This window comes from Pocillopora verrucosa, chromosome 1, assembly GCF_036669915.1.
Source record: "Pocillopora verrucosa isolate sample1 chromosome 1, ASM3666991v2, whole genome shotgun sequence".
In the NCBI taxonomy this organism is placed as follows: domain Eukaryota; kingdom Metazoa; phylum Cnidaria; class Anthozoa; order Scleractinia; family Pocilloporidae; genus Pocillopora; species Pocillopora verrucosa.
Window position 1 is genome coordinate 26,917,615 of NC_089312.1, and position 22,671 is coordinate 26,940,285.

The 22,671-nt window shown below is 38.1% G+C and overlaps 4 protein-coding genes across 5 annotated transcripts; 2 read left to right on the plus strand and 2 right to left on the minus strand.

Moving 5' to 3' along the window:
* Window positions 1–499: 499 nt before the first annotated feature.
* On the plus strand, window positions 500–4,072 carry LOC131771628 (uncharacterized). Its single transcript, XM_059087468.2, has 5 exons — window positions 500–828; window positions 2,417–2,473; window positions 2,654–2,765; window positions 3,123–3,247; window positions 3,640–4,072. The coding sequence occupies exons 1-5, from the start codon at window positions 667–669 to the stop codon at window positions 3,835–3,837; spliced, it is 654 nt and encodes a 217-aa protein (XP_058943451.2). The 5' UTR covers window positions 500–666; the 3' UTR covers window positions 3,838–4,072.
* A 121-nt stretch (window positions 4,073–4,193) lies between these two features.
* Window positions 4,194–9,527, minus strand: LOC131771627 (uncharacterized). Its single transcript, XM_059087467.2, has 5 exons — window positions 9,211–9,527; window positions 8,497–8,553; window positions 7,249–7,381; window positions 6,731–6,864; window positions 4,194–6,512 (listed from the first exon to the last, which is right to left on the minus strand). Exons 1-5 carry the CDS (start codon window positions 9,379–9,381, stop codon window positions 5,634–5,636), a joined length of 1,374 nt encoding a protein of 457 aa, XP_058943450.2. The 5' UTR covers window positions 9,382–9,527; the 3' UTR covers window positions 4,194–5,633.
* A 1,029-nt stretch (window positions 9,528–10,556) lies between these two features.
* LOC131771564 (riboflavin kinase-like) lies at window positions 10,557–15,307 on the minus strand. Of its 2 annotated transcripts, none has more exons than XM_059087375.2 (4): window positions 15,116–15,307; window positions 12,947–13,098; window positions 12,609–12,711; window positions 10,557–11,570 (listed from the first exon to the last, which is right to left on the minus strand). In XM_059087375.2, exons 1-4 carry the CDS (start codon window positions 15,237–15,239, stop codon window positions 11,452–11,454), a joined length of 498 nt encoding a protein of 165 aa, XP_058943358.1. In that variant the 5' UTR covers window positions 15,240–15,307; the 3' UTR covers window positions 10,557–11,451. The 2 variants fall into 2 exon arrangements, with proteins under 2 accessions (XP_058943358.1, XP_058943359.1); XM_059087376.2 differs by lacking the exon at window positions 15,116–15,307 and adding an exon at window positions 14,456–14,626.
* Window positions 15,308–15,414: 107 nt separating this feature from the next.
* On the plus strand, window positions 15,415–22,199 carry LOC131771563 (uncharacterized). Its single transcript, XM_059087374.2, has 7 exons — window positions 15,415–16,003; window positions 16,723–16,929; window positions 17,583–17,931; window positions 18,494–18,558; window positions 19,347–19,486; window positions 19,967–20,054; window positions 20,251–22,199. The coding sequence occupies exons 1-7, from the start codon at window positions 15,517–15,519 to the stop codon at window positions 21,819–21,821; spliced, it is 2,907 nt and encodes a 968-aa protein (XP_058943357.2). The 5' UTR covers window positions 15,415–15,516; the 3' UTR covers window positions 21,822–22,199.
* Window positions 22,200–22,671: the final 472 nt, after the last annotated feature.

The following is a 22,671-nucleotide window of genomic DNA, read 5'->3' on the forward strand; positions in this document are numbered from 1 at the left end:
ATACATATCTAACAGTCCCTACCCGTAAAATACCGAAGCCAATCGAGGCGGGAGGGAAACAAAACTTTAAAAAAAAAACCTTCAGATAAAATTACTAGTTGACACACACAAAAAAAGAACCTAAAGACACTTAAATAATATTGCTACCGTATTTTCAAATACTGAATATGAAGTCCTCTTTTTTACTTAATCCGAAATTAATTTATTTCCAATCAGTTGTGTGTGACTGTTCTTCTTATACTGTCCTACAAACAACACCAAGCCCAGAAATGTAGAACGTTCACCGAAGAATAACACGGCGACTCAGTTGTGCAAAATTACTCAAGAAATTAAGAACACGATCCAATCTTTTCAGTGCCGAAGTGATAAACTAAAGACCGATTCTCTTCAGTCAATCTGCCGTGTTGCTATGGAAACCTTGAGAACGTGTCATGTAAGACGTGATTACATTATGCAACGATAATTACAACTTCATCAGAAACATACTTTGCATTTGCGATAAGAAAATTAGTGCAAATAAAAGCAAAAGGAAATGGCCTTTGTGCCCTTGGGCGAATATGAAGTGGACGCTTTCATTAGGCCCGATGTCCAAGTCTTGCGTGATTGACTCTGACTCTGGCAGATATATTTCTTGAAAGATTAAGTTTACCTCAAACAAGAATTTGAATGGCGTTTCAAGAAAACAGAGCGAACCAAATCGTGTGCACAGGGATCTCCCAGATTGTTCTGGGATTTTGTGTCTTCGCCTTGAGTTTTGTTCTGAGCAACAGGAGCGATGACCTTGGGAAGATTTTTGAAACCGGTGTTACTTATTGGGGAGCTGTTCCCGTAAGTATCGTAGAGACGCAAGCAGCTTTAGAAGAAGAGCTTGAACATAGATTTCCCCCTATCTATTGTAAAAAGTTTTTTTTCAAGCCAGATAAATTTCGCTTAGAAGCAAGAAGAAATCACATGAAGTAACACAAAGTTCATTTCTATGCCTGGATTTTCTCACAAAATGAGCAACGACTTTTTAGTTAATATATAGAAACGTTTAAACTAGATCTATTCTTGTTAACAACAACAGCTGCACAGTAATATTTACACTGGAGAAAAAATATTTCTCATTCGAACAACAAACACGAATTTTACTTTACTTTAATTTTCCATTAATACTCTGTAAAGCTAAAATTTTTCTCCTGATAACTTCTACAAAGAAATTCAGTGTTAGTTTGCTACTTTTGGAAAAGCTTTTCAGAGCCGAAGGAAAACTAACGCTCACATCAATTCATCTTTTCATTTGGGATCATCACACCTCTGTTTGCTTAGCAGCATTTTGAGTCAAATTTTTACCTCGTAAATTTGATTCTCACTCGAAAAACAGAAAAATTGATTAGTTCTTGATAGACTGGTGTTTTAATTTAGTCAGAAACGCATAGTATTACACTGAAAATCTTACTGAATCGTCGATAAATTTTCGTCAGTGTAACTCTTTCAAATTACGTCCATTAATTTTAAACATCTCATCAGAATTAAATGTCATCTTTTTCCAACCCACAAAAGGTTATTTTAATGCTCCACAGCCTAATTATGTAGCTCGTGCTTTTTTAATCAATCGATCTCTTTAAAAAGAAAAATTATCATTCAAAAATCATACCATAAGCTTCCTGCATTCACCTACAGTGATTGAACGAAATTTCTACTGTTGATTTTGTCAAAACGTGCAATTCCTGAATGTCAGTATAAATCGTGAGTTTCTTTTAATTACATAGATCATTTACATTTTTGATAGAAATTTTTGCAACTTCGACTTGGTTCATTTATTGACAACTTGTTAACAGTTTTCACCGTCAAATTTAAATTGTCCTGTATTTTGCCGTGCAAGTGGACCGCTGTTAGCTTAAAATCCATCAGAGATAGTGTTAACTTTCCTGATAAAATTTAAACGAGAAAAGAAAGTAAAACTCTGCGGGTTGTTCACAAAGAAATATTTTCTTTTTGGCAAAAATATCGGATTGAAAGCACGACGTGAAAGATCGAAAAGACAAATACAGCTTTGAGAAAACACATTAGCGTGTGTGAGTGGATAATGGATCGACTACTGAATAAATTACTGTTTCTTACTTTTGTTTCCTAGTTATTAATCAATCAATCAATCATTTTCGCGCTGAGAAGGGAAAGTCGACCGACTCCCTTAATTTTCATAGACTGTATGAAAATAGAAAGGTAATCAGTCGGTGATGTCCATGACAAATTGCTTTGCTGATTGGGCCTTTTGGTCTCTTACAAATCTTGTGCTGCACAACGAAAGATCATGAAAAAAATAATAATAATAATCGCAGGTTTGCCATAAAATCCCTTTTCGTTACCAAGAAAACGGCCAAACGGGTCGATGGGACGTGCAATACTGTGTACTGAACAGTTCGAATAATTTCAGATCGTCGTCGCTGGAAGTTTTGGAATATTCGGGGGAATAAGTGGCAAATTCATTGCGGTAAGTTTTTGACGTTTTTCTACGTTTTAACGCTTGATTGAGGCTTTCTCGTGATAACCGTGTCTACGAAAGTTTCTTCACACAACTCGATACTATTTCTATTGTATATTTACAATCAACCAGTTATATTCGTCAAAATTCACTCACTGAGAACGTATTTCTTGACATTTCTGTTATCAGACAGGTGTTTTTTTCGCTGCTAGTGTCATTTCGTGTATCCTCGGAGCAATCGTTGCCGCGTGCGTGGGAATCACGCTGACTGCGCGGAGATCAGCGGGTGAATGTGAGCACGGTGAGCTTTATCCGCATGATAATGCCTTGAGACTCTTAGGTTGTTTCTCGAGACGTGAAAGAAACCTAAAAATATTCCTTTGGTTCAATAGAAAAACACTGAGGAGGATACTGATGATAAACCTAAATTAAAAGGGAATAAAATCCAGATAGGAAGCCAGATCGTTGCGGACTTGAAAATGACTTTCCACCAGGATTCTGCGCCCCACTCTCTCGATCCGCTAAACAGAAATACAACTTGTAAATAAGTTTTAGAATTTGTGGCAGTCTAATCACACGATCACCTTGGCTCTTAACACTTGAAAACTCATTTACTGACAACCCTTATAATGGATGAATTTGTTTCTCATACGAACAGTACAATGCCCGTATGACACAGAATCAATTTTGATGATCGCCTTAATAAGCATCTTGATTCTCGAGTCTGCCATTTCCCTGTCAGGCGTGATAGAATCATCTCAGCTACTTTGCTGTGCTATTTCGGTAAGTTGCAGAATTGAGAGATTTTCTTTTGCCATAGATAATTTAGCTCTTTAAACAAGCGGTAAAAATGGCAGACAACATTGCCAAGTTGAAGGTGAAACGCATATTATGGTTATAATGTTCATTGTAAATACCGTGGTGCATTGCACTGTGGGACAAAAGGAACCTTGCAATGAACTCCGTTTTTTTCGCTGGTTGCACCTGAATGAGATGGAAAATAGCTGCGGCCAAACGAACTCAGTTTTATCTGTAAGGTCCTTGGTGTAAAATTTAGAGGACTGAACGATTAACCATGTCTTACCACTCGAAAAGCTTATGGCAGGTTTTATCGAAGATGTCTGCATGATATATCGCACGCTTATTTTAACACCATGACATTACCTCTGCTACAGAGTGGCGATCAACTGGCCATTGTGTCACTAGGAACTCCGGAGCACGTGGACAGAAAATCCAGACTCAGTCGTAAACGACAGTCAAGTAACCAAAGCGTTTATTCTATAGACTTCGATGCGATGGTAGGGAGCTCAAGCATGTCACCAGTGAAAGACAACGGCTTTGGAAATGGAAAACAATTAGGAACTGTAGTGTGATGCTTTAGAAGCTTGTTGTCTCAGCAAATTTAAAAACTCTTCATACCTCAGCACCTCATCCGCATATTAATTAAGTTTTACTCTAGGTTATAGAGCAGAATGTACCAACACGTTGACAGGATCCGACCCAGTATGGGGCCCTTCACCAGCCGGGTTGGAATCAAAGGATACCTTCGCCTCTTAATAAGCACCTTGGAGGTACTTTGCTGATTTGAAAACTGACGAAAAGGCAAGGGAGAGTTCATTCAAGAAATAAGGAAGGTGCTTTTTAAGGTTTCCCCGGATCTTGGCTAGATGTTATCATTTTGAGAGTTGTAGGACAGCATTCGCGCATAAAGACAACACGAAGCTCATCCTAAAGTTTTAACAGCGGTACTTTTCAGCTGCTCTTTTTATTCGTGATCAGTTTCCCCAAACTTAACCCGTTGACAGACTGAAAGAAGGCTTTAAGTGTGACATATGTGTGCAAGATTGGACGAACGTGGCTGAATAAACACAATCAAAACACATGTCCTATAATGTCTTATTGCGTCCATGAAAACGAGCAGAAAGAGGGGCGCCTATTCAAGACGTCAGAGGGGGGAATTCAGATTTTGATCAAAACGGGATTCGAAGATTTAGGGATTATCAAGCTATTCGTGCGAAAACTCAATGATAGTTTTTCTAAATCCGTTGGAATTAGCAAGTACATCTACGACTCCCCTTAGCTACACCTTAGTTTATCTAGCTAATTACACATTTTTTTTTAAATTACAAAGATCCCCAAAAACACCTCTGTGGAAAATCATTAAGATTTTTCAGTTGAAAGAGCGTAATTTCGTAATCATACGTCCCACTGATTTCTTACGCTTTTGGGGGGAAATCCCGAGCATTTTACATTTAGCTGAAAGGATCAAGGATCTGTACCTGTCTATTTATTCTTCTCCGTCCTTGCGCACAGACATTGGCACCGTTCATTTTTTTGGCTAATCAATACTCAAAATAATTCCGCCTCTCACATCTACAACTACATAAGAGAAAAGTAACCAATTTGTGGTTTCCTAGGTATCTAAATTGTAGACGTGTTTGGGTTTTCCGAGCGTGAGAACTCTTCCTACGCTTCCTGTTTTTTTAAAACAATGCGTGAAAACAAACTGGCTATGTGATCAACCAAAAAAGTACACAGCTGATGTTATTCGAATGGTAAGACCACAAAATTGAACTGGAAACCCAAACAGGAACACTCGTGTGGATGAGGTCCAAGGTCAGTGTCAATTTCGAAGACATGCTCACTAAAAAAAATGGCACTCCGACTCTAAGTCAAAACAGTTAAAATCAAGGAACTCCTTATAAGGGTTTAACTTTGAATAGCCTTGGACTTAATTCATGAGATGAAAAATGAGAGACCTTGAACTTAAGTTATAAAAACTCATTACAACAATACTTAACGTAGGCTGCTAATTTATGAACGAATAGTTTGCCATTGTCTATTTAAAGCTTTGAATTGTGTACGTCCTTTTAACGACGACATCAGAAATTTATTCGCATAACCATTTACAGGAATGGTTGCATAAGCAATAAAATGGGTGTAAAAAAATTGATGATGGCAAGAATGCTTATGAATGCTGAAGAGATGAAAAAAATGGAGTATATAATCATCTTATATCGAAACGTGCTAAAAGTCTTTCTGCGCCCTGTGTTTCCTGACGAAACGTTAGCGAAGTGACTTTTATTGACCTAAGCGAGCGAGCTCATAGCCTCTACATCATGTATTCGATTTGTGCGTTGTACAAAAGTTTGGCAATTTACACACCCTTTTATGCAGACGAGCTATCTGTCGTGTTCGATATACCTTTCACTACTCTGCCACTGGCCAATGGCACGTGACTTTGTCCAAACCGTGTCGTTGGTGCTCTGGAAACTTGATTCATGTTTTGCTGCTGACATATGTGCCTACTGTACCTCATGAGGTCACGGGAAGGTCTGTGTTCGAAAGGCTGTCTGCGATTCACGTCTCTGTCTGTGAGTTGCGCATCGCCATGTTTATATTTGTTATGAGGTGGTCGGAGATTCTTGGGTTGGGATTCACCTTTGCGAGGTTCACTTGACTCTCGATTGCCATGGTCAGGTTGTTTGTAACTGGGAGGAAGTCGCGTATTGTCATGAGAGTTCTTATGGTAAAGTGCTCGGTGATTCTGCGGTCTAGGATCAGTTTTAGATGGCTGATTTTCTGCCCAATTGTTACCTAACGACTGCTTGTGGATGGGCGGAAGTCGTTTAGCGCCATGTGAGTTTTTCTGGTGAAGTGGACCCAGATTCTGCGGCGGTTTAGACTGAGCACTAGGTTTAGGAATTCCTACCTGATCACCCCGGTAAGGTGGTCGCTGATTGGGCGGAAGTCGCATATCGTCATGCGGCTTCTTATGGTGAAGAAATCGGTGATTCCGCACTTTATTTTGAGACGGATTAGTTGTTACCAGATCACTACCGTACGGTTTTCTGAGATTGGGTGGAAGACGCTGATCACCATGTGAGTTTTTAAAGTTTGCTAGTCGTTGATTCTCTGGTTTAGGCTCAGTTTTACATGGATGATTTGCAGCTCTATCAAAAAATTGTTGATGCTGATGTTCTACTTGGTCTTCATTTGTTGTCTTAGTCGGAGATAGTTCGGGTTCAAAGGCTGGATTATTTGCTTCCTTTGGAATAGTGGAAATAAAAAATAGAAAAACAACGTTAAAAATGTTAAAAAGAAGAAGTTAATGGTCGTGTCGTAGGGATAGATCAGCGGGTAGAGATGTATCAATCTCTAAAATTTTTTTTACCTCAGAAAAATCAAGTTAATTGAGAAGGAGACTCCATAGAGAAGAGAACATATCAAAGCTTTTATGGTAATTAGATGTTTACCGTTACTTACCTGGACTTCATTGACGTTATACGCAGATATTTGCCTGATGACGGCATAGGATAAAATTCCCAAAGGAGCCAACGTAATCGCTATAACAGATAGTCCTGACATAGCAACAGTTGTAGCGTATCTGTGGCAGTAATCTGAAACAGGACATACGCATCATATGATTATTGTTCGTGCTTAAACGATATTTAACGATATCAGAGCTGCGTATTTAACATTCATAGACAGAGAAGGCGATAGAAGAGTTTAATAAGTAATGAGCAGCAAAGTAACGTCTAGTGCCGGAGGAGGAACAGAGACACAAAGACTCAGTTTTAACTTAGGCAAGAAAAGTTTTGCCACGTTTTTACACTTCCATGTTCCAGTCGACATCGCCGCCCTAGTCTTATCACTGGTTTGCTTATCAGCCCTTCCCTTATAAGGAAACCACCTATAGCTCCTCCACCACAAGTAATATGCGGTGTCAGTCCGGTTTTTAGATTACATAAACGCAACGTACAACAAGAATGAAGTAAGCTTACAAGATCCCTGGTAGTTGGAAAGACATTTAGCCTTATGAATATTTCTTGATTTAACCTCTCTCCCCATGAAAAGGAACATAAGATGAAGACCAAAGACTCCTGTAACCAAACAAAGACCCATGTGCAGCGAAATCTGTGGAAAGAAGGACAGTAGGGTTGCATACGTACGTATTATCTTTGCTTCTTCCCTCTTTCATTGCAATTATGACACAAGTCAATGAAGAAAAAAAAAAAGGAAAGCGAACGCGTAAACCAGTCAAGTGATATTGGCTACATAAACATTGATAAACACGTCGGATTTAAGTCATGCAAGCGGTAATAAGGTCGGGGGACGGGGGGGGAAGGGCAGCGAGTATCGGGCTGCGGGGTTATGATTCCGGAATGGGTTCCTATTGGTCATTTTCCTCTTCGAGGACTTAAACACTAGGCCCCAGTTGTTGTAAGGTCGGATAACGCTATCCACTGCTAAGATAAATCTCTATCCGGTAGATAACGTTATACGTTTCACCATCACTTATCCGCTGGATAGCGATTTATCCGTTGGATATTGCTATCCGCCCTATATACAACTGGGCCCTTCAGATTACAGAAACGATCCGACCTGGGTTTCACTATAGGCTTGTATATTTTACACACTCAAACTCTATCTATTGAAGCATCTATCAACCAGGCTAAAATGGCTGATTCTTTTTATTTATGGGTAATTTCTTATGGAAATTTCTTGGTTGTTAATTTGAAGGGAAATGGGTTGCCGCCATGAATTCTTAATGCAAAGGTGCAGCTCAGTTTCTGAAATCGTGACCCTAATTTCAAATCATAGCGTGCCGTATTCTGTATCAGTTTTTAGAGAGCTGGTACTTGAAATTTTAATGGATATGCAAAACCATTAAGCTTTGTAGAACTGAGAAATAAAGCCTCGCATCAGTGGCAAAGTCATGAATTCATTCAAACATTCAGCTCGAATGTTTTATGTTCGTTGCTGCTCTTTCTCTTTTAATTCATTAGGAGTTGTTTAAACTCACTCGTGGTCCCATTAAAAAATTTAATTTAAGCCGCACTATCATCGTCAAACCTACACGCGTTTTCAGACCGAAACGGCTTACAAATTGTGCTCTTTGGGCGGAGCATTCCCAAGAAGCTCATGAAGGAAAGGTCTCCACTCCCTTCGAATTCCCTGCCGGGCACTTCGGTTGGAACTGAATTACCAAGAAATTCTTTTTCGATAGAATACAAAACATGTTTACGTACCAGCCAACGTTTCCTCATTCGTCCTCCCACCATACCTGAAAGCCCTGCAGTTAACATCTAGATAAGAGAGAAAAAAAGAAAGAAAAATTACAGAATATTTTTGTCCCCATGCATCCCACACTCCACTCCTTTGATTTATCGTACTTTATTATTTTCTTGTCTTTACTGCCTCTTTCAGGAAACAGGAATGTGCACATCTCGTGACGTTGTGTTTTTATTACATTTCATTTTTTCTTTCACTTGTCTTTGCAGTCTTCCATTATTCTTTATAATTCTATGGATTCCATTTCCACTCAGCAGGTGAAATTTCACTGAAAGGCTTTGGTAAAATCTCTTGAAATTTCAATCAAAAGATGGGAAATATTTCGCGTTAGTTAATTCGAATTTAATTTTTGCTCTAGTGACCTAATATCACATTCGATGAGAAACATAAGTTTTAACTCTTATGTGATCATTTATTTGTTTCTCACGGAAGCTCTTAAATTCAGCTTGCTGATTTCTGAGTCTAAAAGAGACTTACTGGTACGATAGAACTTTCGTTGATTTCTTAAGTACTAATCTGTCCAAGAATCGATCAATTTAAAGAAAATTCTTCCATGAAACGTCATTGACGTTTTAAACCTGACAATGGTTTTAATACAATTTATTCTTTATAATTACGGTGCACAAAGGATTTGACAAACACGTTTGTTATTGATTTGTTGTTGTACTTACTGGTATTGCAGCTATCATCGGAGGAAGACTAGGACTGTCCTTGTATTCTGACAGTTTCATCGCTGCACCAAAAGTTGACAATCCTAACACAAACCCAAGCAGTCCCGATGACAGAGGAAAGCGCCATGCATTTTCACCTCTCACACAAGACAGTTCGCTCCCCGAACACATTTTTCTACAGCTCTTAATAAAGCCGAGAGACGTTTTCGGTTTCAATGGCGAAATTTCTCTATCGTATTTCCCAGATATTACATGCTATCGAGTTTCAGGAGCTTGAAATGGCAGCGAGCATTTTCGTCGAGCACATATCACGACTGTCAAAATCTCACATATATGGCAACCGTCACCATCAAAAGTCACATATCAAGCCAAATATCTTGTTGATCTCGTATCGAAGTCAACATTTGGCGCTAATCAGCAAATTTGTCAAATCACTTCTCATCTCCAAAAAAAAAAAGTCATAAAATCAGTTGTGGTTAGATTCAACCACTTACAGATGGGCTTCGTTACGTATACATTTCTGACCATTTTTCTGGGAAGGGAATTGACACGTTATGTTTCCCTAATATCCCAGGAATAACAAATGATCCTTAATTATGAAATGTTAGCGATCGCCACTTCATAAGTCAAGGGCAAAAACATTTTTGTGTTGATAAAGGTCTTTGTCGTACCGATGTTAGATGCAGGACCACAGGATAACGTATCACGTGACATGCATATTGCTCAAGAATGTAATGGCCGTCTAAACTTGGGAAAAATCCGTACAAACACTCGACATTTTTGCAGAGATCATCAAATTCGAATCTTCTATCAATTTTTTCTGCTGTTTAATTTTTCAATTCATTCCTGTTCACCAGTCCTTAAGCTAAAAAGAACCGTTTCCGTAAAGATAAGATTTCAAGTTTGAGGAAGCGGAAGTGATATTTTTATAACAAAAAACGTTCGCACGTATTCACTCTGTCCACAACTCTTTGACCTCTTACTCCTCAAGATTTGATTGTAGATTTTTTCTTTCCAGCTACTCTACACTTAATTGTGTTTCAGCATAGAGAATTTCACGTTACATTACGACAAGAACTCTGAGAACTCTTCGTTCGTGTTTAGGATGTAAAAATGGCTCACACGGATTGCAAATAACGTTCTTAAAATGTAGGCTTAATTCTTCAAAAGGAACAAACCACGAAAGAGCAGGAACCTTAGAACGACGGTGGAACCTCTTATGGTAAAAGAAAATAATTCTGATGATAACATGCAATTATCACAAAGGTGAGTGCAAACGTCCTGTTCTGATAAAACTGCTCGATATCTATTGAAAAAGTGGACTTCATCCACAAGCAAACACTGCATAATCAAATCAGGTTTTTTTATTTATATATTCATTTCACAAATAGAAACAGCCCAATTCTTTATTTCCTTGAGAACAAAAACCACTAGGATAAGGTTTGAAACTTCCAATTGATTGAAGTTGAACTATAAATATATCCTTGATTGATGAGATAATTTAATTAATTTAACTAATAAAAGGTTTCGCTTAATTCTTTGTTATGGTAACTTAAACACTCTGTTTTAGCCAAACAGGCAGACAGACAGGCCCTGAACAAACTGTCAAGATGAAGAAAATCCATCGTTAATTAATCCCGTTTTAAATGGGCTGAACTGGTCACATAGTTAAACACATAATATTTTTTCCTAATACATATTGTGCACCAAAATAATAATGGTAACTACTACTTGGTACATCTCAAGATTATAATACAACATTTTTTGAGCTCAGTTCTATTTTGTAGATGGCTAAAGTTTTGAACAACAGTATAAGAATTCAATTTATTGATATCTTTTTTCCTCGACCCTCAATCATTGGATGAACCTTATCAAGTGCACAGCGTACTTGTGCATGATAAGTTTCCATTCTTTTCTCATCAATGCAACCCAAAACATTCTCAGGTTTATGTATAATATTTTAGTGTTATTGTTCAAGCATAAATTAAAAACGTTTGCATATATGTTCAAAACTAGGCTACATGGCCGATATATTTCATAGGGGATAGAAGCCAATGTGTGTTGGGGGGGGAGGGGAGGGGAGGGGGAGGGGGAAGAACCATAACACATTTAGCAACTGGAACTGCATTTAACCCTTATGTACACTATCCCTTCCTTCCCCTTTGTACAGCGGCCATGCTCGCTAGCTACACCACTTGGTCATATGGCCTAAAACTACTCTTGGTAAATGAAGTTTATGAGCTATGTACAATCATCTGTTTTGTTGAAAAAGCTATGTGATGCATACTCTTTGTTTTCAGTCTTTTCAAGAGCTTGTTCAGCCTCCTTTATATCTGAATGAATGGCTTCTATGAGAGATTCTGAAACAGAAGTACAGCCATTAGTTCTTTTATCACAGAAGCTGAGTGTGGTTAACTCTGGTCACAGAATGCAGGAATCTAGGCATAACTTGTTCTGTAATTTCCGACTCATATCTCATGGATCTACCATGTATTCCTCCTCTCTGACAACCCAGGTTCTAGTCCTGGCTGGGGCAAGGCGTTGTGCCCTTGAGATGTGTGAGGAAAAAAAATGTGTGCTCTGCTTTTAGGCTTGGCTTAATCTATATATTATCTCAAGATCTACCACATATTCCTTCACTCTGACACCAAGTACATGTATTTGATTGTCATGGGCTTCTTTCAAAAATCAAGCACTATTTGCTCCATTATACTTCAATATTTACTTTAAAATTTAAACCAAACTCAAATGAAAAATATGCAACTGTATAAACTGTATATTATTTTCCTGCCACAAAGAACAACAAATTTGAATACTGCACTTATAAAAGAAGCAAATCTGGTCGACTTCAACAGCCTTCTTGAGACAGAGAAAATTAATTATTAAAAATAAGTGAAATAAATGTTTAGGAAACTATTTAAGCCCCCAGTGAAACAGTAAAAGTCATGCCCTGGTATGCTGGAAAACCCCAGTTGAATCAAAACACATGTTACAAGTTCAATATAGATCCTGAAAAAGGAAATTGAGTGCCTGGTGTGATAATGGCACAGTTGCACCTATCACTTGGGGGATCACACCTACAATAACATTTTAAAATGTTTTTATGCAGTTGGTAAACAATTTCTAGAATTTGATATGTGGGTGAGAAATAAAACAGCCCAGTGAACAAGGTGCTGTGAACATCAACACAGGTGTGGATCCTATATTTTTTTTCTTTCAATCTGATAAAAAATGACACCAACAGACAAGTAAACAGAAATAGAGAAACAACACTGAAATGTAGAAGGCAGCAAAGGAAATGATAGAGGGATAAAAAAGAGTGAGGAAAGTGTTGTGCCCTTTCCTTTTCTATTCATAGGCATATAGCATAAGAACTGAGAAATGTGACTAATACCAACCTAATGAAGGATAATTTCTTTCTGGTCGAATAAATCCAAGGATAACCACACTAAGCTCTGATCCATAGAAATCACTTTCAAAAGTATGAATTATATGAGTCTCCTGAAACCCAATATATTAACAAAGTTTACCTCTGATCATACACTAGAAATAAAAAAATTGCCCAAATATAATTTTCACAAATTATTTTTTAAAACAGTTAAGCATAGAGGGAGGATATTTGCCAGATAGGACTGTTCAATATAAACGGCAAAATATATTTTACGGAGGGATGTTTCAAACTCCTTTGAGCTGCTATCAATGATCTGAATCCAAGGTATCCTTTTCTTTCTCTTACCATTGATTTTTTGGTGTTGTTGTAAAATGGATTCCAGCCTATACTCATCACCATCTTATACACAGGTCCTCTATCAACACTTGCCCAACCATAGTATATTCCAGTACTTATTGTCTCTGGTAAATTATCCACCACACTTGTAGGGAAGTTTGCTGCAAATAAAGAAAAGATGGGTTATTTACCTGTGGGTTACTGCATGTATGCTAGGGTATCTTGGGGCCAACAGTCTATTATAACTCTCTGAAGCTCTATTAGTACTAAAAATGGCAGGTCAGCCTTTGAGCTAATCCAGAGAAGAAAGGATGATAGTACATTAATAGAACTTTTGACATTCCTGGATGAGCTTGAATATCAGCAAATCATCAGAGACATAAACCCTTTAACTCCCATGAGTGACCAAGACAGAATTTCGCCTTACAAGTCGCAGACAAGTGATGAGAATAAAGAAAAATCTTAATGAGGGGATTATTAGTTGATTCAATACCAGATTCCTCAAACTAACATCGCAAGAACTATATGGCAGACAGTCAGGAGAATTACTAATGAGATCTTGGGAGCTAAAGGGTTAAAAGAAGAAGCATCAGATTCTTCTGGATAAGGGATTACACATTTGACTAGCAAGTTCCATTAACCAGTTTCCTCAAAGGGAACTTTAAGTTAGTTTGGTTGTATTTTTAAGCAATGTACACTTGACAGCATAGATCCAAAAGCAAGTTGTCTTGATATGTAAGAAATTTCAACTCTGCATTAATAATCAGAAGCTGGTTCAATTTAAACCCAGTGTCCAAATAAATGGCACACTTGAATCCTTTTAAAAACAAATTCTAATGAATACTCTCTCCTTTCTAGTGTATGTTACCCACTTTACTGAATACTATGTGATAGTCTACTGTTCTCATATATAACTGATATCACTACAGCTGAAAGATTTTTATAACACATGGCTCACATGTGTCCTGTTTTGCAGAAAAAAAACCACAAAATCATTTTGACATCCTATTCTTTTAAGAAAAATGGGAATTATATTATTAGCTCGATCGTAGGTCACCTTGACTAAACAGAAGAAAAATAAAGAAAGAGAGAGAAACGCCTACGTAATCGAACACTAAATGCGAATTACATTTTTCAGTGGACTCTGTCAGTGCTATGTCACTCGAGTATCTAAGTCCAGGTTATCGGTCAGAAGAAATAAATGAAAATAAAATGCAAATAAATACATGACACAGCAAAATTTGCGCGAGTCGCGCAAAGTTTCGCTTCAAATAGCACAGCATGATGACCACACAGAAATTTAATCAACGGCCGAAACAGCATCGCGAAGAACTTCGATGAACACGACTTTTAGCGCTAGCTTAATCCACTTTCGGTCAATGTCAAATACGATTTCTCAGAACAAAATTGGCAACAAGTAAATCCGAACCGAATACGTAGATGTAATATTATTTTCACACTACGTGAAAAACGAACACTTGGATCCGCTTGAATCCAATTTCTTCCCACGACACTCACCGGTCGGAATTCCTAATTCTTTGCTTCCTCTGCCGAAACCTTTAACAACTTCTCCTCGACAAAAGTATGGCCAAAAGTTCGTAATGATATCTGAAGGCATTTTAGCCACCGTAAGAAGTAGGGGTGACTCTCAGCAACAGGATTTTTCAGATTGGATGTCGCTCTTCACGTGTTTGAAACCGCAGACCATAAAAGATTGCGCAATAGCCAAACTTAGGTACCACGGAAGAGAGCCAGACTTGAGAAACCCTAACAGCATTGCTAAAATACCTCTCAAATTGTGACTGGGCTATACTACGTGATCTTTAGACCTTTTTTTTTAAATTAACACGTTCGAGTTTCCAATTTTATAAATCTAAGGCAAGCTGAATATTTATCTATCTCTGTTTCGGGTTGTCTCGAGACAACCGTAGTCTGACAATACCACTAGGGCTATCTAAGTATTCTCTGAGCTGCGATCAAGTTGCAAAAAAGTAATCATTTCATGAAACCACCTCTGGTTATTTTCTGTTTATTTTCTAGCCTCAGACATTAAAGATAGCTCGCATCTTCACAAGCTTACATGTACACTTACATGATGGATCGTATTTGTAAATTCGGCTCCGCACGGAATCAGTAAACATTAGAATAGTATAGAAAACCAGTTACGTTATGTCATACCTGTAGGAATACCCAACTCTTTTCCACCCCTCCTCATTCCTTTTACGACTGCAGCCCGAAGAAACAAAGGCAGAAATGGCAAAGCCGAATTACTAACTTGTCTTCCTTGCCGTGTGAGGACCATTTCAGTCACGATCAGGCGTAAATTGTTGTTTTTGCTCACGTATTGTACTTCAGTCACGTATCCCCGTCGAGAGGACCATTTTCCGAATAGCAATCATTTGGGATCACTCTCTAAGTCCCTTTCATAGGGGACCTAAAATGTGGGGTCTCAGGAGGACCTTATGTACCATGATCCTTAGGGACTTACTAGTTTCCAGACAACTTGGGTCCATTTACCTGCCAGGTGCCACAGCTGCAATTACTTTCAGTTTGCAATATTTTTCGCGAAGCTATTAAAAATGCCTACCATTTCCGTCGAACAGAGAGCGGCTATTGCAATTGGGGTTCCTTTAGTGGCATTATTACTGTATCTGTGGTACAGGAGACGGCAGAATTCCCAATTTGGAGAGGAAGATGAGGATTTTAGCCACGTTGAAGAAAGCGATGTTGTGGCATCCGCTAACCAAAGAACTCTCGAGGTCAAAATCCCTCGAGCCGTGGTCGGTGTTATAATAGGAAAATCTGGAGCTAATATTAAAAAGATAGAAAAAGACACTGGAGTTCGTATGAATTTGATAGATGAAGATGAAGAAGGCCAAGGTAAAGATAGAACATTGCTTATTCAAGGAGAACGTGAAAAGGCCAAAAGGGCAGAAATTGTCGTAAAGAAAGTTATTGCAGAGCAACCAGTGATAAGATCGGAAGAAGTTTTCGTGCCCCAGCATGCTTGCGGAAGAATTATTGGTAAAGGAGGGCAGACAATACGCCATATGTCATCTGTTTCAGGTAAAGTTACATTTGTTTATTTTCGGTAAATGTACTCACTCTAGAGCAAAATAAACTTCCTTAAGAGTTGAAGCTAAATCTTACAGTAAGCAAACATCAATATTCAACAAGGGAACCCAACGTGATTTGCAAGGAAAGAAGATCAAATGAAAAGCAACGATAATTCGACTGTAGTTTTCCAGAAAACTAGCTATAATTTACTCTGAAATTTAAGTTTCTGGATTTCATAACCATTGTGGGACAACACTACTTTTTGAAAAAAAAACTCAAAAATTTTATTGGGTAAGTTTTTTATTCATTTGGAGAAAGTGAAACGAACTTTAACCCCAGATATTGTGAATACTAATGTTCCACTCAACATTTGTGATCTATCATAATTTTGTCATTTCTAAAGTTTCTTAATATTCATCATGTTAAGAGAAACTGAACATTTTTAACCCTTTAACTCCTCAGTGATTAACATGTAACTTCTTCCTATAATATCCATGCATTATCTAGCAAACAGCTAAGAATACTCCAGCTTATCAAGAAGTTTTTAACTTGATCAAACACCAAATTCTTGTAACTATCCCAGAGGGAATTGTGTAGCAGCCGGAGAAGAGAATTTAGAGTTAAAGGGTTAAAAGCGAATATTTGTGATGGCTTATTTTACTTTAAGTTGGTGTTTTTTGTACAATGCTATCTTCTGTCATTAATTTTTGTTTTTAATCACTTGGTAGGTGCTAAAATAAGGATTGATCGTAATGGTGATGACATTTCCAGCCCTGTACGGAAATGCACAGTCATTGGGACTTCTGATCAAATAGCTATTGCTAAGGGACTACTAAATGAGAAGTTGGCTGAAGATAATGAAATTCGTGCTCGCAGGGGAGATGCTGGAGTGCCAAGAAATAGACGTCCACCAAGGAAACTTGAAAGTGCAGTTGGTATATCACTTATATATTTATTGTTTCTTTTTTTTTTTGGTCTAGGTGAATGAATAGAAGACTTTTTGAATATATTCTAATATTGATTAATATTCTACATGTAAATTGTATGCTACTGTAATTTTCATCTGTCTGAGCTTGTGCTTAGCCTTTGCTGAGAAAACTGCAACATTGTGTTCCTCTGTTTCTTGATCACTTACCTGGTTTTCTTCCTTGTATTAATTGAATCACTAGATCAAACCCTTTCTCTTCCATTTATCTACTTCATTCATTTACCTCCTTTCCATTTACTCTTGTGGACAGCCTGTTTACACTTGAGCTATTAATTTGAAAGTAGAGAACTTTCCTTGCCATGTTTCCCTTTTAGAAAATTGTATATACATTAGTTGGAAATACTAATTATTAGTAACTGAGTTATGCATTCTTCAACTTTCCAAGGAAGTTATAACAATTATGAGAGACATCATAGAAAGCTTTCAGTAAATGATTATGAGTTTCTAAAATAGTGATGCTACATATTAGTATTAGTTCAAACCACAATTAAGAAAATTTATTAAATGGTATATGGCTCCTTACTTAAGTCACTGTAGTTTAAATCAGGGGTGCTGAAACATCACTTACTATTGAAATTTGAAATGTCTTTTGTCTTTTAGCTTCACCAACAACAGGGGTTGTACAGTTTCCTGCAAAAGACGACTTCTTTGAAGTATTTGTATCAGCTTTTGAAAATCCAGGACATTTTTGGGTACAGCTACTCACTAAGGACTCACCTGATCTGGATCAGCTCACAAAAAACTTGACACTATTATATGCCTCCTCTGAATCACAAGCCATTCTAAATTCCTTTAAGGTTGGAGACATTTGCTGTGCACCCTTTGAGTATGATTCCTCTTGGTACAGGGCCCGTATTACAGAAATCAACAAAGAAGGTGCAGTGGATTTGTATTATGTGGATTATGGAGACTCAGGAAGGGTTGCCAAAGACAAATTAAGGGAACTACAGTAAGTGAAGTCTTGAGTATGTAATGCACTGTTCAGCAAGTGCTGTAAAACCAAATTAACATAACAGTAATGAATTATCTAAACAATGTCCACTCCAAGATGTGAGTGAGTACGTTTAGTATAAATGTTAAATGTTAACAGTTTGTGTTTGTTGTAGTTTTGTGCATGAATGGTCCAAAAGGTGACAGGAATTTGTCTCTAAGGGTATTAGAAAACAAAACCAGTTCAATTCTGTATTTCTTTTTGATGCTGAAAGACAATTAGTTGGTAATGATCTCATTGTTGAAATACCAACAAGAGCTTTACATCTATGTGAGACTCTGAAATAATGGAACAGTTAAGCAGTTGAAATTCTGGAGAGTTATCAAGTATCATCATTTAATTATAGTCCAATAACTTGTCTTGATTCACAGCAACATTGTATCTGATTGAATTGAGCTGTAAATTAATGTTTTTTGGTCAATTCATTTTAATACTGTTTTGTATGCTGTAGCATGAACCCAGTGTTGCTATCCCTCAGTATCACTGACTTTACTTAGTAAGGTTTTCTTTCCTTTTATAGACCAGAACACAAGCAGCTACCATTCCAAGCTATTGAATGTTGGCTGGCAGGTGTAACACCTAAAGGTATAATATACACTACATAGGTTTCCAGGTGCTTAGACATACCAAAAATGACAAAACCAAAAAAGGCAGTCAAATTCATGGATATATATTTATCATTCTCACTTAGTATTAAAATTACTGTTTAAATGAAGTATCAGAAGTTATTGTGAGATTAAAATTATCTGTATAGACTGAAATTGGGAGCTTTTTTTCACTTTATTTCAGATATTTTGGTTCATGAATGAAAAGCGTGTGTGTAATAGGATCGTGATTTTTACATTTGACTAGGTTCACTGTTAATGTAGTAGATGATCAAACTAATGCTTCTTGTGCAAATTTTCAACAAGTGTTGTCTTCTGTTCTTGCCCAACAAAGAGGAATAATCTTTTTTGGGAAACAAAATTGTTGACAAAGGTGCATTTGTGTATAACCATTATACAATAAATATTTTGCTTTTCTGGTTACAGTTTTGCCTTCTAATTACTATCATAGTTCCCCACAATAATTCTTATAGCCTTTGCTAGACTCTCAGTATGTAGAAATGAGCAGTTAATCAGGGCTGTGAAAAACAGAGGGTATCATGCATAAAAAAAAGAAAATGAGAAACTGTTTTCCTTAACAACAGCAACTGTTGTTTGTCTCTTGTGTGCTCTTTTTGGTTTTCTCAACTGATTGACTATTAACTCACTACAGTATTTAATAAATATAATTTTTATCTTTTATAGAAAGAAAGAACTCATTTTATGGTCATAAGTGTACAAAATTTATATTATGCTTATTGCTTCAAAATCGCTCTTCATGTTGTTTAGATGGTGAGTGGAGTCAAGAATCAATTGATGACTTTGACCACCTCAGCCACTGTGCACAGTGGGTTTCTCTGATGGCAAGAGTGGTGAAATACAGAGGGGAGATACCTTGCCTTGAGTTGATTGACACCACAGGACCAACTGTAAGTAATGATTGTGTTTATCTTGGCTAGCAATGGGGAGGGAGAGAGAGCCTGTTGGGGTAACAGGCTTCCAATCACTTACTGATTTGTAAGGTTTATGCGTGTAGAGAGAGGAGAGGGTGAATAAAGACATTCCATCAGATCTCCCTCTTCTCTTTTGCCTATCACTCACCCCCCTTAGTATAATTTTTTTCTCTCCTCAGCATTCCTCTGTTTTAAAAATCCCAGTAAGCAGCCAAACGTATCACGAGAAAATATGCTCTTGCTTGCCAAAAATTAGATAGTTAGTGAGAGCACTTAATTACAGCTGAAGGTGTCAAGATTCATTCTGGTGGAAGAATAGCTCGAACAACATATAATAAATAAAGACAAAAAAAATATTCACATAATTATCTAGAAATTAAAAAAGAAAAAATACAATCCTAGCTCTAACCATTTTCAACTGAAATTCAAAGATCTTTGCATGATATTCCACCGCAGGATGTGAACATCAACGAGGAAATGATTAAGAGGCAGTTTGCAGTTCGCGAGGTTGAGGTGTCATCAACTGCCAATGAACATGAAACGGGTAAAAGTAACACGCTTTTTCTGTCGTCATTTATTCAAAAAAATTCTGAATAATTAACTGTTCCCTTGGTGTTTTTCTGAAGAGCTTCACGATTGATATTTGAATTTAAGGAATCTAGAGATATTACTTTGAACAAATAGAATCGAGTGTATCACAGGGAACCAATTGGAACTGAAAACGCTTCGTTATTTTTTAGGACCTCCACCAGATGGTAAAAGTGGATTGCAGGAGACGCCGGTTGAGATCGCTTCAGCGTCACATAATGGAATCCTTAGAGAGGGAGCACCTCAGAAGGTTATGCAAAGCAATACTGAACTACAAGAAAGTTTTCCATTGGCTAAGACTAATGGAGATATTAAAGAAGAGGCACTCCAAGATCTCATCGAAACCGTACCATTACACAGCAGCACTGGTTTACAGTCTAAACCTGCTGGAAGCGACTTGCTGGATGGCGCTCTTCTTGTAGATGCTCCTGACGGTGGCGCGGAGCTGCATGGACCGGTGACTGCTGAAAGGGATTCGCCAGTGAAAGCTGCATTAGTAAAGACCATTTCTAAAGATTACGTCCCACCCCCCGCTTATTCAGCGCCAGGTATGCCTAATGAAGGGCAAGCAGCTCTGGGTGTCGTTAAGGAGCAAGAGGTCAGAGCTGTTTTGACGGATAGCGTGCAGTCACAGCCTGAAATTTCTGAGACTACCGGTCACGTAGAATCTGTCATCAGCCAAGAAAAGGCAGGGGGATACCGAAGCAGTTTGAATATCGCACCTTCATCGCGAAGGACAATAGCAGCGACTTTCACTGGCAGCCGCCATGTGTCGGAAAAAAATGAGACTTCCGTGAAGACCGTAACAAGTACTGTTCACCGACAGGTGATTTCTTCTAAACAGTCCTATCTAAGTACCGTGACACTGCCTGAACGTGACACTGATAACGTCATTGTCTCCGTGACGCCAAGTGTCACGCAACTTCAAAGTCTATCGCCGTCAGCCGACTCGGAAAGTCATGTGTTTAAAGCTTCTAACGAAAGTACAACAGTGACTCGCCACGTAGTTGCGTCCGAGGTACACCGAACTGTCACGCAAAGTAACGGACACGAAAATGCGATGGAGGTTTCCGCCTCGCGCCTTGAACAGAAGTCGTCTGCGCATTCTTCATCATCACAAGCAAAGCCGAAAGTAACCTATGAAATTAATTTTGAATCATTCAAAGGGATGCCTGGTAATAAACAATATTCAATCAAGAAGTCATTCAGTTCTGCTGAAAATGAGCCTAAAAAAGTTACTGGTGATATGTCTCCTTCGGGTTCGCTCATGGAAATCTCCAAAAACACCGTCATAAATGAAGAAGACGAGTATGATGAACAAGCAGACCAAGACGGTAGTCCGGAGCCAGACAGTGATACAGAGTCCTTTATGAGTGCAAGGGAGGACATCACCTCCGATACTGATACTGCAGCTTACATGACCGCCGTACCAGGAGGTAGCTCTACGTCGCTGGATACAGACTATGCTCTTGTCGACAGCGCTGCGGATGAAACGATCACTCCGGTGAACTCTGACACCGAAGTGGAGGAAGAAGTGTCAGGAGGTCGAGGACCTGCTACACCAGAACCAACTACGTACACGGAAGAAGATCGTGGTCGGTCAAACACTCTGAAGGGTTTGAAGGAACAGATGGCAGTTCTTGGCAGCGGTGTAACTTCAGAGGCTGATCTTGGCTACAGGGGTGATACAGAGGAAGGTGTGGAGTCAGCTGAAGACCTCTGAAAGACGGCCGCTTGACTTCATTGATTTCCTCCTATTTATGCCAAATACTGCTCAAGGGGATGGAAGGAAAAGGTATCCAGTCGTGTGATTGTGCTAACGGTGTTGATCGGTGTGTTAGTCTTACCGCTTTGATTTTTCTGTAGAGAGCTTAAAGAGCTGACTTCAATTACTGAACTGTTATGAACAAACCAAATGTCAAACATTGTTGATGTATTAAATTCTTATGATAGTGTTAGGAATTGAATGCAAAAGCGAATTTTATGCGTAGGCATGATATAGCAAATTTGTAAAAGTTCAAGACAGCCTTTGGTTTTGTAGTTTGACTTTGCTGTACAATTTTGCGTCGAAATAAAACGCACGGGAGGTATTATACTTGAAGTGAAAGGTACTCTTCTCTTTTTGTCAGTGGTTACCTCATTCGAAATTCCCTTTTTGCTGTCCATGGCAGGGCTTTTAATCTTTGTTATATAGATGTAGTTTAAACTCAAAAGAAAAGACTTAAGTCGCACTTCCAAGTCAGTAGAGGTACATGTAGGCTCTAGGAATAAGCCTCGTGTCTTTTCATGCGCGGAATCCACCTATGGATATTTCAAACTACATGACATACTGTTGGGGTCTTCTGTCTGGAAATACTGGTTATAAGTTGGTAGAAAGTAAACAAGACAAGTTGAAGATAACATGTGCGATATTTGAATTGAAGTTTTAAGCGAATTCTTAAAAAATATGAGCCACAAAGGTTGTGCACTTACTGTTTTAGAAAGTAATAGAGGTCAAACCGAGATACTTTGCATATTTTTCATCCCCTTTGCATTTTTCATTTTGTATTTTGTAGAAGGAGGGTACAAACTCG

Excerpts from the sequence above, each read along its gene's own strand:
- LOC131771628 (XM_059087468.2), top strand. The coding sequence starts at position 667 with ATGGCGTTTCAAGAAAACAGAGCGAACCAAATCGTGTGCACAGGGATC. Across the intron at positions 2,474-2,653 it reads TAAGTGGCAAATTCATTGCG|ACAGGTGTTTTTTTCGCTGC; the intron begins GTAAGTTTTTGA and ends TTCTGTTATCAG. Across the intron at positions 2,766-3,122 it reads AGCGGGTGAATGTGAGCACG|TACAATGCCCGTATGACACA; the intron begins GTGAGCTTTATC and ends TCATACGAACAG.
- LOC131771627 (XM_059087467.2), bottom strand. The coding sequence starts at position 9,381 with ATGTGTTCGGGGAGCGAACTGTCTTGTGTGAGAGGTGAAAATGCATGG. Across the intron at positions 8,554-9,210 it reads CGATGATAGCTGCAATACCA|ATGTTAACTGCAGGGCTTTC; the intron begins GTAAGTACAACA and ends TCTCTTATCTAG. Across the intron at positions 6,513-6,730 it reads ATAACGTCAATGAAGTCCAG|GAAGCAAATAATCCAGCCTT; the intron begins GTAAGTAACGGT and ends ACTATTCCAAAG.
- LOC131771564 (XM_059087375.2), bottom strand. The coding sequence starts at position 15,239 with ATGGTCCTCACACGGCAAGGAAGACAAGTTAGTAATTCGGCTTTGCCA. Across the intron at positions 13,099-15,115 it reads AGAGTTGGGTATTCCTACAG|CAAACTTCCCTACAAGTGTG; the intron begins GTATGACATAAC and ends CTTTATTTGCAG. Across the intron at positions 11,571-12,608 it reads AAGAAATTATCCTTCATTAG|AATCTCTCATAGAAGCCATT; the intron begins GTTGGTATTAGT and ends CTTCTGTTTCAG.
- LOC131771563 (XM_059087374.2), top strand. The coding sequence starts at position 15,517 with ATGCCTACCATTTCCGTCGAACAGAGAGCGGCTATTGCAATTGGGGTT. Across the intron at positions 19,487-19,966 it reads TTGACACCACAGGACCAACT|GATGTGAACATCAACGAGGA; the intron begins GTAAGTAATGAT and ends ATTCCACCGCAG. Across the intron at positions 20,055-20,250 it reads TGCCAATGAACATGAAACGG|GACCTCCACCAGATGGTAAA; the intron begins GTAAAAGTAACA and ends GTTATTTTTTAG.